This window comes from Sciurus vulgaris (genome assembly GCF_902686455.1).
Source record: "Sciurus vulgaris genome assembly, chromosome: 15".
Lineage (NCBI taxonomy): Eukaryota > Metazoa > Chordata > Mammalia > Rodentia > Sciuridae > Sciurus > Sciurus vulgaris.
Genome location: NC_136476.1, coordinates 79,244,576 through 79,259,025, shown reverse-complemented (window position 1 = coordinate 79,259,025; position 14,450 = coordinate 79,244,576). Strand labels below are relative to the sequence as shown.

Genomic DNA, 14,450 nt, shown 5'->3' with positions numbered 1-14,450 from the left:
CAACTATCTATATAACATCTCCAAGTGGTATCTAATAATCATCTCAAATTTAATATGTTCCCCATTCCCAAACCTAGTCTTTCCTTTCTCTTTCCCATTTCAGAAAACAGTACTAACTAAAAACCTCAGATCAAATCTTAAAATTGTTTACTTCTCTCTTTGCCTCAAACACCCCATCACATTTACCTACATTACTATAACCATTTCTTTTATGGTTATAGTAATGTACCTCTTTAGGTAGCTTATTGGTAGAGTGCTTGCCTAGCATGCATGAGAACCTGAGTTCAATCCCCAGCTCTGAAAAGGGGTGGAGAAAAAAAGGTTACCTTCAAAACATGCCCTGAAACAGAGCTCTTCCCTCTTCACTGCTGCTTTTACCACTTCCCTGCCAATTATCCAATAGTACCCAGGGAGCTTTGTCAATATATATACACACACACATTTATTAAGATATAGTTCACTTACCATACAATCCACCTACTTAAAAGTATATGTTAAATGGTTTTAAGTACATTTGCATATGTGTGCAGCCACTACCAAAGTCAATTTTAAGACATTTACATCACAAAAAAACCCTACCAGGATGTGGCTCAGTGGAAGGGTACTTGCCTGGCATGTGTGAGACCCTGCATTTGATCCCTAGCACACAAATAAAAAAATAAAATAAAAAGGGCTAGCAGTATAGTCATGTGGTAGAACAACCCTGGGTTCAATCCCCAGTACGACAAAGAGGAAAAAAAAAAAAAAAAAAAGCACTACCATATAGCCTTGGATATCATCTCCCAGAATCCCAGACTTAAACAATCACTAATCTACTTTCTGTCTCTGAAGATATGTCTATTCTAAATATTTCATATTAACAGAATTACATAATCTGTGGCTGACATGTTGTTTAGCATGTTGTCTATGTTGTAACAAGTATCAGTATTTCACTCCTTTTTATGGCTGAATAATATTCAATTGCATACCACATTTTGTTTACCCATTCAGCAAGTGACAGACCCTTAAGTTCTTCATATACCCTAGCATGTTTTTAGATATTATTTACAACTACTTTCTTCCATTCCATTCTGTGGGTTCTCTCCCCGCTTTTTTTTTTTTTTTCTGTTTTTGAACAGCTGATAGACTACAAGGCCTTGCACAAACAAGGCAAGTGCTCTACCACTGAGCTCTATCACTGGCCCACCACCCACTTTTTTTTTTTTTTTAAGTTTTATTTTGAGCCAGGGACTTGCTTGCCAAGTTGCGCAGGCTGGCTTCAATTCTCTTGCCTCAGACTCCCACACAGTTGGGATGAGAATAGCTGGGATTACAGGAATGCTGCCACTTTCTTGATAGTATATTTTGAAACATAAATGACTTTAATTCCTAAGGAGTTCAATTTACTATTTTTCTTAGCTCTTTTTGTTTCTGATACGCTAAGAATCCACTGCCAAATTCAAGTCACGCATGTTTACCTCTGTATTTTCTTATAAAAGCTGTATAGTTTTAGCTCTTGCTCTTAGGTCCATGATCCACTCTGAACTAATTTTTACATATGGTGTCGGGTAAGGGTTCAACCTCATTCTTTTGCAGGTGAATATCTAGCAAAATAATGAAAAAACTGTTTAAAAAAATAAAACAAAACTATTCTTTCCTCACTGCATGGTCTTCATACTCAAATGATCTGATCAGTACCACACTGTCTTGATAATAATCACTTTTGGTAAAGTAAGTTTTGAATTCATAAGTAAAAACTGTCAAACATTGCTCTGCATTTGGCTATTCAGGGTTTTTTGCAATTCCATATAAATTTTAGAATCACCTTATCGATTTCTTCAAAAATGTTTCTGGAACTCTGATAAGGATTTTATTGAATATGTAGGTAAATTTGGGGAGTACTGCCATCTTAATATTAAATCTTTTGATCCAGAACACTGGTTATCTTTCCACTTATTTAGATCTTCTCTAGTATCTTCCAATATTTTCCAGTTTCAGAGTATAAACTGTACTCTTCAACAACATGTTGTTCTTTCTGATGCTATTATAATTATTTTCTTGTCATTTTATGATATGTAACTCAAGTGTACAGAAATATAATTATTTTCATATTGATATCTGTATATTGCAACCTTGTTAGGTTCCTTAGGATTTCCTATATAAAAAGATCATGTCATTTGCAAATAGTTTTTATTCCCTCATTTTTCAATCAGGACACCTTTTTAAAGCTTTTTTTCATCCAAACTACTCTAGCCATAACCTCCAGCACAATGCTGAACAGATGTGAAAAGTACTGACATTATAATTTGTTCCTGAACTAAGGGGGAAAGCATCTTCTACTCTTTTCATTGTTAAGTATGACCTTAGGTATGGGATTTTTATAGGTGCTTTTTGTTGAATTGATAAGTTTCATTCTATTCCTATTTTGAGTTGTTTCTTTCATTTTTTCATGAAAAAGTTTTGTTTTTTTGTTTTTTTTTTCCAAAGGGGTTTTCTATATTTACTGAGATAATCATGTGGTTTGGGGACTTTGTTTTAGTGATATGCTATATCACATTAACAGATTTTCAAGTGTTAAATCCAATCTTACATTTCTGGGATAAATCCCATTTGGTCATGGTGTATAATAATCCTTTTTATATGTTGGTAATTAAACTTGAAAGTATTTGGTAAAGGATTCTGTGTCCATGTTGATAAAAGATACTGGTATGGAACTCCGTTGTGATGTTTTTGTCCTATTTGTGTCAGGATAATACTGTTCTCCAAGAATGAGTTGGTAAGTACTTCCTACTTTTCTATTTTTGGTCCAAGTTTATGATGAATTGATTCTTATTTACAAATTTAATAGAAATCAGGGAAGAAATCATTTAAGTTTTGGCTTTTTACTGGGGTACTTTTTTGATAATCAATTCAATCTCTTAAATTGTTGGGCTTATTCAGACTATTAGTTTTATGTCTTTCTAAAAATCTACCCAATTATCTAATTTATTAGAATACAGCGTTTGTATTCATTTATGATTCTTTTAATATATGTAAGGCCACAAACAACGAAGTAAAAAAATTGGACAGCGTGGGCACTGAAGTCTTTTTTGTGTTTTAAAATATACTATCAAAAAATTAAAAACAAACAAACCCACAGAGGGGGCATAGTGGTACAATCCTGTGATCCCTGACACTTGGGAGGCTAAAGTAAGAAGACTGAAGTGAATAGTCAGTCTGAGTAACTTGGCAAAACTCTCTCAGAAATAAAATAAAAAATGCTGGGGTTGTAGCTCAGTGGTAGAGCACTTGCCTACTACATACTAGGCCCTGGGTTTAATTCCCAGTACCACCACCCCTCCAAGAAAAAGAGAAAAAAAAAGAACCAATGAAATGAAAGAAATAATTGGTAAACCATATATCTAAGGTATATAAAGGTATAGAAGGTATATAAAGAATTAAATAACTCAGTAACAGGAGTAATGTCCCTTTTCATTTTTGATTCTAGTAATTTGTGTCTTCTTTTTCTCATCAATCTAGTTAAATGTGTGCACTGTTATATTTTTCAAAGAACCAGTGTTATATTTTTCAAAAAACAGTTAATTTTTGCTCTAATCTTTTTCTTCAGATTGTTTTAGGTTTAGTGTGTCCTTTCCCAGTGCCTTAAGGCAGACAGGTAAGTAGATTTCAGAATATAGGTACTTATAGCTACAAATTTTCTTCTAAGGACTACTTAAGCTCTAGCCCATTAAATTTTAGCATACTATATGTTCATATTCACTCATCTCGGAAATATTTTATAACTTCCTTTATGTCTTTCTTATTTAGGTATATGGTATTCAATTTCCTCATATTTATGAATTTCCAGTTTTACTTCTGTTATCAATTTCTGGTTTCATTCCCTTGTAATAGAAATATGTGGGTGCATTTGAGCAGATTGTATATTCTGCTATTATTGGGTTAAATGTTATATAGACATCTGTGAGGCATAGACACCTACAGATATCTGTTAGATATCTACTGATAACAGTGTTGCTCAAACTTTCTATTTCTTTGTGGATTTGCCTAGACTTTGTATCAATTACTGAAAACAGGGTGTTGTATTCTTCAATGACTACTATTGAACTGTTTATTCACCATTCATTTCTGTCAGTATTTATGTTGTGTATTGTGGTTCTCTGAAATCATTAGTTATATAACTGTTAAATATCTGATGGACTGATGCTTGTAAGATTACACAATATTCCTTCTCATCTCTAGTAACAGTTTTTGTTTTAAAGTATCATGTCTAAAAACAATAACCTCTCCAACTATCTGTGGTTGTTGTTTTCATGATATATCTTTTCATATTCTTTTACTGTAAGTCCGTTTGTGTCTTTAAATCTAAAATGTCTCTTGTAGATACAGCACATATTTCAATCACATTTTTTTATTCAGTCTGACAATTTCTGACTTTTGATTCCATTGCTTAACAATTCACCCTAAATATTTTAAATAAGAGTTGGACTTGGGTTTACTATTTTACTCGCTTTTTTACATGTCTCTTGTTTTTTATTTTTTTACTACTTTCCTTTGCATTCTGTGAATTTTTCTAAGATAGCATTTCCTTTTTTTCATATGAAGTTTTATAATTATATTCTTAGAAACTGCTTTAGGAACTTATCATGTATATATGAGTCTCTTGATTTGTAATAACGTAAATCTCACTGAAATACAGGACATTAATCACATGTAACTATTTTCTTTTCTCCCTTTATGTAGTACTGTTAGACGCATCAGACCTATAAATGTTACATATCCATCATCAAACTACAATTATCACTTTAATTATATAAACACTTTTTTTAAAAAGAAGTTGAGAGAAAGAACAAATACATATTTATGGATTTTGTGATATTAAACTTCTTATTTAATCTGAGTTACCATACAGTCATTTCTTAATCCCAGTGCAGCTTCATTCCTAACTCCTTTTTCCTGTTATTGGCAAATATATTGCAACAATGTATCTAAGCATGTTATACCCCCACACACATATATAATGAAAAAGGTAGGAAAGAACTGTAGGCATAATGTCTTTTATTATGACATAAGATAGTATACATACACCTAAATACATATTTTGTGCAGATTAAAATTACCATTTCAAGTTACTTGCCTGAAAAACTTCCTTTAGTATGTTGATATAATTAACAGCAGAACACATTTCTGAGGTTCTGTTTTAATCCATTTTTTGGAGCAATTTCTATTGATCTTTAAGTTAATTACTTTTATTTTATTTTATTGCTACATTAAACCTACTCTTAAACCCCTCTAATGAGTTTTTCATTTCACTTACAGTGCTTTTCAAAAACTCTATATTTCCATTTGGTTGTTTCTAAATAATTCTGGGTACCAGGGATTAAACTCAGCGGCACTCGGCCCCTTAGCCAAATCCCCAGGTGTATTTTATTTAGAGATGGGGTTTCACTGAGTTGCTCAGCACCTTACCTTGCTGAGGCTTGATTTCGTAATCCTCCTGCCTCAGCCTCCTGAGCTACTGGGATTATAGGCATGTGCCACCGCACCAGCTTTTTTTGAAATAATTTTATCTCATTATTGATATTCTCTATCTGATGTCTTCCTTTTTTAAGCACGATTTCATGCAATTTATAAAGGTTACTTTGAAAGCATTCTATGTTAAATTCAACTTGTCACTGTCACACCAGCAATTTCTGCCACCTGTTTTTTTTTTTGTTGTTTGTTTTTTTTAAGTGTATGGGTCACATTTTGTTTCTTTCCATGTCTAATTTGTTGTTGTTGTTGTTGAAAAACGGACATTTGAGATGGTATGTTATTCTAACTCTGAATTCTGTTGCCCCACTTTAGGACTTGTTTTGGGTATTCTTGTTTTGGGTAGATTCTATACTCCTCCAGAATGTTATACTTCTAATGCTGCTCCTCAGAGAGCTCAGATTTGGGATTTCTGGTCACACCTAGCTATTAAAGCTCCTTTAATTGCTAGCTGACTGCTTTACTGATTTCAACAGTACACTGGAGTAAAACTGACCCACAGACTAAACCAATTAAATTTGAGTTCCTTCTGAGGAAGATTTTCAGAAATCAATCTTTGAGATTTTGACCCATGGTGGTCTCCTCCCAGCTCTGTCTTCCCCTGATACTCTCAAGCAAGCCACATAGTTCTATATCTAAGCCTAAATGTCCAATCAATCTAACAATTTTCTCCCAATTACCTTCCACTGCAACCTCCACTGTTTTCGAGACTAACCTTAGGCTGATTTATGGTCCTCTTTCTTTACAGGCAAAAATCTCTGAGTCAAAGCTCTGGAGCTAGGAGTGGGGACAATAGCACACTTCTCACTGAGTGACATCCCAGTTTTAATCACCCCAAACAGAACCTCTGTCTCAGGAGCAGAGACTGAGTAGAAAATGGGTGTGAGCCCATCTCTTAGTCACACTTGGCCAGCAAAAGGCAGCTGGTGGCAGAAAGAGGCATGTTGGGTATGCTCCTCCCCAGAAGACAGCTCTTGGACTGGAAATGGGGGACAGGGAGCCTCCTCTTCCTGACTGCATCAGCCTGGAGCAGAGTTATCTCAGCTGGGATAGGGGAAGGAAGGAGTGAGTTCTGGATGAAATAACACACATTCTTGTTGCTCTAATCAAATTTTAATAAAATTTCTTGGATAAATCTTTATTTGCTTGACTTCTTTTGGAACACTTCCAGAGACTAAACTTTTGTTTTGTTTCCAGTAATTTTCACCAGTTTTGCTTTCCTGATAAGTTGTAAGGCCAGAAGTCCCCCTCAGCCAGTGAGCATTTAAAAATGTAAATCAGAGCCAGGTGTTATGGTTTGGATGTGGGGTGTCCCACAAAAGTTCACAAGTGAGACAATGCAAGAAGGTTCAGAGAAGAAATGATTGGGTTGTAAGGCTCTTAACCCAATCAGTGTAATTAAAGTGGTAGGTTGTGAATGGAGGAAGTGGTTCACTGGGGGCGTGGTTGTGGAGTATGTATTTTGTATCTGGAGAGTGGAATTTTTCTCTTTCTCTGCTTCCTGATCACCATGTGAGCTGTGTCCCTCCACCACACTCTTCTGCCATGATGTCCTGTCTCACCTTGAGTTCTGAGGAATATAGCCAGCCTTTTATGAACTAAGACCTGAAACTGTGAGTCCTAAATAAACCTTTATCTTTACAGTTGTTCTGGTTAGGTCCTTATAGTCACAGCAGTGAAAAAGCTGACTAAAACACTAGGTGTAATAGAAGAAGATGCCTGTGACACCAGAGATTTAGGAGACTAAGGAAGGAAGATCACAAGTTCAAGGCCAGCTTCAGTAACTCAGTCTCAACTATTTTGAGATAAAATTAAAAATCTCAAAATAAAAAATTTAAAAAGAGCTAAGTGATAGAGCACCCCTGGGTTCAAGCCTATTCCCCCACCCCCCAAAAAGTAAACTAGATCACGTTCCCAAGTTCTCCAAAAATTCTCTTCACGTTTATAAAAAAGTCTAAATTTCCTACCAAGTACCACAAGGTTCTACATGATCCAGTCCCTGCCCATCACTGGGATCTTATCCCTTAATGCTTTTTACTTAATTCACTGTGCTCTAACCTCTCTCCAAGGGTCTTTGTATTTGCCGCTTCCTCTGAAAAGCTCTTTCCCCAGTTTTCTCACGGCTTTCTTCCTCATTTCATTCTAGTCTCACCTCAAACATCACCTCAAGATGGTTTCTAAAACAGTACCTGTCATGCAGTATTTTTACTGTCTTCTTTAAAAAAAATTATTCCCCTGTATGTTTGTGAGTGATAAGTGTTTCCAAAATACTGCAAACAAATTTTAAAGGTCAAGAGACAACCACCAAGTCATTCATTCCTCATCTACTGTATCCTTCCTCTCTGCAGCACCTAAATTTACTTCATATATTTATTTTTTATTTGCTTAAAGTCTATTTCCCCCACTAGAATACAAGCTCTAAGAAGAAAGGGGGTTTTGCCTGTGTTGTTTACCACTAAATCCCCAGGACCTAGAACAGAACCTGGCACATAGTCATTATTCAATAAACACTTACTGAATGAATAGATTTAAAAAGGAATTGGAATATTTTAAAAATTAAATAAGTTAAATGACCACCATTAATAGATAATCTGTTTTCATTATTATCCATGAAGAGCAGAACAGTAATAAAATAAATAATATTTGGTGGAGAAAAGACCAAAGTGGTCGAAGACAGGTATTTAAAGTTATTTCATAGGTGTGGGATATGGCTCAGTGGTAGAGCACTTGTCTAGTATGTGTGAGGCCCTGTATCAATCCCCATAAACACTGCTGACCTGTCAGAACCCTTACATTTAACAGGATCTCCCCAAAAAATAAGCACCTCTAATTCTATGGAAAGGTGAAAGCAATACTAAAATTACAAATGTTTATACTGTAACCACTAGAATTTTGACAGGGATATTTGATTAGCTTTTTCTAAATTTTCTAAGTGATATTCTTAACCAAATATAAATTTCTCACTAAGTGTATATAAACTGCTTTAACACTATAAGAAATAAGTACATTAATTCCATTTTCTCACTTTCCCTTCACGTCCCTTTTTTATTAAGGCCAAGTTTTGCAAAGGGTTTAGCAAAGCTAAGTGAAATCAACTTAAGTTATGAAGTTTTACCTTGAGTCCTGTTTTCTCGTCATCACTTCCATTATTTGTAGATGGTGTCTCATCTCCTTGCCTGGAAACCAAGACAAAATCTTCACTATTAAGAGTAGACACTGAGTCTGAAGAGACACTGATTTTTCCAACAGAAGCTTTGTCATCCATAACTCAAGAATGAGGCTCAACTCATGAATGATTAAATATTTTTTAAATGCCTGAAAAACAAAAACCATAAAGATATTCATATAGAATGTCTGCCAGATAGTCAATTATGCTTTAATTATTACAGAACACATAGAAAACTTTAAAAACACACTTCAAAAATATTTTTCCTCCCCAGTACCGCAAAAAAAAAAAAAAAAAATTTCCCAGGATATTCACTACTTACTATTTTGGCTTTTTATTCTGATAATAAAGGAACTTTATACTATTTAGGATCAAAATATTTCAGAGTTCAAATAAATAAAACATTTTTCCTTTGGAATAACCCTGCCTACTGACAGTGATTTCTCTGGCCTATGGTGGAAGTCTAGTTTTAGTCTCCAAAATGAATGAAATACTAAAGTTCTGTTTTCCATTTTTTAATTTGTAAAGCTATAAACAAATGAAATAAATGCACTTGGTTACTGTAAAAGCATATTAACTAAGGCTTCCCTTGCATTATCAATACTTAAATTTGAAATACTACCATGATTTTTTAAAAAAAATTTCACATTAACACTCGAGGGAGAAATTCACAGGACAAGCATGAATATTATAGCTAAGAAACATCTTACATAACAAGAAATCAGAAATCCACTGAAAACTCAATCTTAGCACACCAGTTTCTTAAAACTAAACTTGATATGAACATTATCAAGTACATAAGTTTCATGTTAAAAATCTCAGGAGAAAATAGAGATGTGTCACTTAAAAGGGTCATTCAATTATTTATTGACCCCTAGAATAAAACTTAAATACAACTACCATTTTAAAACCCGGTTCTCCATTTCCATTTGGTTGCCAAAACATCAAGAGAACAATACAACATTATACTGAGAGTCTTAACCAATTAAGAAAAGTAGCTATAGCTACATGTTCATTACATTTATAAGGTTCTAAAAATCTGTTTAATCTTTCCAACTGAGCAGTTCTGGTTATGTTTGGACTTTTAACTGAATATGTATTTACTGAGTACATGCCATGTGACAAACACTACATCTCCCTTTAAGGCTCACATATAACACCTGGCAACAGGAATTATACAATTTCGGAGTATTATAGTTGGAAGAAAACTTAGGCATTATCAATACTTTAAAACAGATAAGGAAATGGCCCAAGTGAAGAAGTAAGGTCATTTAACTAGTTAATGGCACAGCTAAAACTAGAATCCTGGACTCTTGTTCTTTTCATTTAAACAAATTTCCCTACTCAAAGGGTACAACAGGTCTATAGGATCAAATCTAAATACACAGTGTGGCACTCAACACTAAAAATGGTCTTCTGAAAAATAAAAAGAAAAACGTTATTTTAATTCAGCCATTCAATGAATATTTATTGAGCATCTAGCGCACAAAGGGTAAGCTATGGTAAACAAATTGCACAAAAGGAGTTTATAGTTTAGTAGAGAATCAAAGTAAACTGTAAAGGTTAATGGGTCCTGACTTACAGTAAGAAAATTATGGGAGCATACCAGAGAGAAAATAATTCAGACCTCTGTTAAAGATATACACTTTGATACCTCTAGGTATTTGCCCTCATAGGATCTTCTTCCTAGTGATTTCCTTGCTTCTGTATTTGATCAACTTCAACTTGATCTAAACCTCCTTCTCTTAGTTGTCTTCTCATCCCACTTGCCCAGTCTTATTTCAGAATTAAATGAATTTTTTCCCTTGTTTCTGTTCCCACACCATCTAACGTTTGATTTTTACAGGACCTATTATGTTGTTTTATAATTTAATGAGTGTCTCAATTTAATCTTCACATCTCTAAATATGGAGCTTATGGTTCTATCTTTCATGATATTTAAATGACTGATCACTGTATCAAAGGATGAGAGAAGGTATGGAAAATATAAGTGCAGGGTTTTGTGGGGAAGATGTTGCACAGGTGGGAATTAAGGCTTACAGAGATGGTATAATTTGTTCAAGGCAATGTAACTGGTTAGAGGCAAGACAAATATTGAACCCAGTTTATTACTCCAAAACCTGTGCTCTTTTTGTTAAATAACAATGCTTTTTAATGCCACAAATTTGAACCTCTCCCCAATCAGTATTGTCTTTTTCTATTTTTAGAATTTGTATTTTAAATTAGGTTTTCATATTTAATCAATCTTTTATTCTCTTTTAAACTGTAATTAACAGAACAGCAGAAAGCCTAGGGAAACTGTCTATAAAGCCATGCTCTCAGAGACACTAAGTTTCCACAATATTATGAACTTAAAAAGAATACATTTCAATGTACTGCCTTTAAATCACCCCTTTAAAAGCTCCCTGTTCCTGCTCATGGGCAGAATCACAGCCTCTATGATAGGAGTACCCTGTGTTTCTCTCTTGCTAACAAAGCAGTAAACCCTTTTTTTCCTTTTTCTAAAAAAAAAAGGAGAAAGGAAAAAAAAGAATACATTTCAATTTTTAGGATATGGAAATAACAATTTGGCAGGCTCAAAGTTTCACCTATTTTCTTTGAGGAGGTGATAGGAAAATATACTTCATAAGATAAATGTTTGTTTTGGCAGCTGAAAGTAACTGGATCACTCAGTAGGAACGAGGTTTATCAAAACACTAAGTAATGGGGTGGGGGTGGGGAATCACACAATAAGACTCCTTTTCTCTGGCTTCCATGAACAGAAGCAGGAATACATGAGCGTCACAAGCTCTGGATAAGATCACCCCTTCCCTAGCACCAAGAGGTACCCCAGAACTTGATGGGTAATAGTCTACAGATTCACAACTCTGTAGTAAGATGCTGAGGACTAATTTCGTTTTGTTTTTAATATCTACTTACATCAGTTACCACAAGAAGTCTCCTACTTTTGACTTTTTTTATCCTTCAGTCTATAATTCCAATTCCCACAGACAAAAAAATATAAACTTCCTACTCCAAACACTGCACTGATACCCCCCTTGCTACCATTCTCCATAGAATCTCTCACCATTTGACACACTGTAATCACATTTGAACATTTTAATCACTGACACAGCATGTAAGCTAGAACCTAAGCTCCATTTTCATGTTTCATTACCCTCTGTATATTTAGCACCTGCAACAATGCCTGGTACATAGTAGGTGCTCAAGTATTTATTAAAAAAATTGAATTGCAAATAAAGATGGAAACAGAAAGAGCCACCCAATGAAAAGGTAAGAACAACTTTCATAAACTGACAATAAAAATAGCAGTTTTAAGTGTAGTGATGAAGCAAACAATTAGGAGTTAGGAAAAACACAAGTTAGAATACTGGTTCTAGGGTCTGGGGATGTATCTCAGTAGTAAAGCACATGCTAATAGCATGAGAGCCCCAGCACCTCCCTACTCGCCCCCCCCCCCCCAATCCGGCCAAAAAAGAAAAAGAAAAAAAAAAAAAAAAGAAAGAAAGAAAGATTACTGGTTCCACTACTAATACCATTAGTAGGGTCACCCTGAGTCTCAGTTTCCGTAAAAGAAAATGTTTTACTATCTCATAAAGCTATTATAAAAATTACTAAGGACTATACGTATGAAAACAATAGAGAACATTGTAAGCATTTAATAGTTACAGCTTTTCAAAAACTGACTTCCAATTCAAAAATATAAGCCATTAACTGATTTAAGGAATCCACTTTAGTAACATTACTGGGGCAAACATCTGGATTTCCTAATTTCATAATCTAGTTTTCATCTAAATAAACGTAAAGGAATATGCAACATAAAAATGCCTTATTTTTCTATAATACAAAAGAATAAGATGTGCACATCACCTCACTTTCGCATCCCAACAATTCCGTAAAGCTGAAAAAGTATTTTTTTAATTTATTTTTATTGTAAACAAATGGGATACATGTTGTTTCTGTTTGTACATGGAGTAACAGCATACCATTTGTATAATCATACATTCACATAGGGTAATGAGGTTTGATTCATTCTGTTATTTCTTCCTTCCCCCCCACCCCTCTTTTTCCTCTATACAGTCCCTCCTTCCTCCATTCTTGCCCCTCTCCACCCCCCATTATGTGTCATCATCCACTTATAAGTGAGATCATTCGTCTTTTGGATTTTTGAGACTGGCTTATCTCACTTAGCATGATATTCTCCAATTTCATCCATTTGCCTGCAAATGTCATAATTTTATTATTCTTTATAGCTGATTAATATTCCATTTTATATATATACCACAGTTGCTTTATCCATTCATCAACTGAAGGACATCTAGGTTGGTTCCACAGTCTGGCTATTGTGAATTGAGCAGCTATGAACATTGTTGTGGCTGTATCTCTGTAGTATGCTGATTTTAAGTCCTTTGGGTATAGGCCAAGGAGTGGCATAGCAGTATTATTGTTTTAGGTAAGATGAAACACATACGAATGTCTGGCAGGCGCTCATGGTTTGTCTCCTCATGTTGTTTCTAAGAGGGTCATGTTGGCAAGTGTAAGTTCAAAGATGTTTCCTTCTCTACAATTCCTTTAATAGAGTCACTTGAGATGACAAGTAATTTTGTTCACTTGTGCAGCCTCCTGAATCATACCTAAAGTTCAATTGTGCCTTTTTTTTTTTTTTTTTTTTTTTTTTGTGGTGCTGGGGGTTGAACTCAGGGCCTTGATGCATGCAAGGCAAGCACTCTACCAACTGAGATATATCCCCAGCCCCACATGAGTATTTTTGTTTCTATGCACAATCAAGTGTCTCATATATGCCAGACATTAGGAGTGGTCTCAAGGTGAGAAATAAAAAGTACTACTTACCTTTGCTAGGTTTACAGTGGTAGAGAAAATAGTGACAAGTAGTTATAATAACGTACAGAGCTTAGTACAGCAGAGACACCAGAAGGGTATCATGAGAACACACAGCAGGGCTCCATTGTATGTGCCCCACTGTCATCTCAAAACCAATTTCAGAGCTGGACTGTGGCACACACCTATAATCCCAAAGGCTCCTGAGGCTAAGGCAGAAGGATGACAGGTTCAAAGTCAGTCTGGGCAACTTAACAAAACTGTCTCAAAAAAAAAAAAAAAACAAAAAAACAGGGGACCTGGAATGTAGCTCAATAGCAGGACACCTCTTCAATACCCAGTACAAAAAAAGCAAAAAAACATGAAAACCAATGTCACATACCCAAAACCAAACCATGTAAACATTACGTGTCACAGAAGCATATTATTCCTTTCTATCCTGATTAACCACAGATCCAAAACAAACTTTTGACTCCTCTTCTTAATCTCCCTTAGAATTCTAATGGATTTTTTTCTAAAACAGACCCCAATCTTTCACTTTTTGCCATCCCTCATGTCACTGACTTCTTCCTTCTTTTAGTTATGACAAGAATCTCCCTTTCTAGAATCTTAGTCATTGATTTATCTAGTTTCCATCATTACATAATTTCTAAAACTTAAACTATGAGCCTACATCCTAACCCTCCCTACTGTCCTCAAAACCTTTTACTATTCCTGACTGAAAACAGAACTAAATCCAAACTTTCATCATTTAGTTTTCAAAATCTGGAGTCAACCTATCATTCTAGTTTTATCTTCTCCATCGAAACTTACTAGACAAACCACCAAATATTTCATTCATTTTTATGCTTTCAAGCCTTTGAATGGTTTGCTTTCTAATTGAGGAATGTATCTTTGTTTCCCCAATTAGTTTTTTGCTCCCCCAACAGCAATACAA

The 14,450-nt window shown here is 34.8% G+C and overlaps 1 protein-coding gene across 4 annotated transcripts in view; it reads right to left on the bottom strand.

The window, feature by feature from the left end:
* RABGAP1 (RAB GTPase activating protein 1) overlaps window positions 1-14,450 on the bottom strand; it is a 150,235-nt gene that overhangs the window by 118,904 nt on the left and 16,881 nt on the right. For 2 of the 4 annotated variants that reach the window (XM_079113769.1, XM_079113768.1), the window contains exon 2: window positions 8,624-8,684. Coding sequence is in view for 2 of the 4 variants with exons in the window: in XM_079113767.1 (XP_078969893.1) it covers window positions 8,624-8,773 (150 nt within the window). In the remaining 2 variants the exon portion in view is untranslated. Of the gene's footprint in view, window positions 1-8,623; window positions 8,824-13,525; window positions 13,729-14,450 lie in introns of those variants that run through there. The other 2 variants (XM_079113767.1, XM_079113766.1) reach the window with 2 other exon arrangements.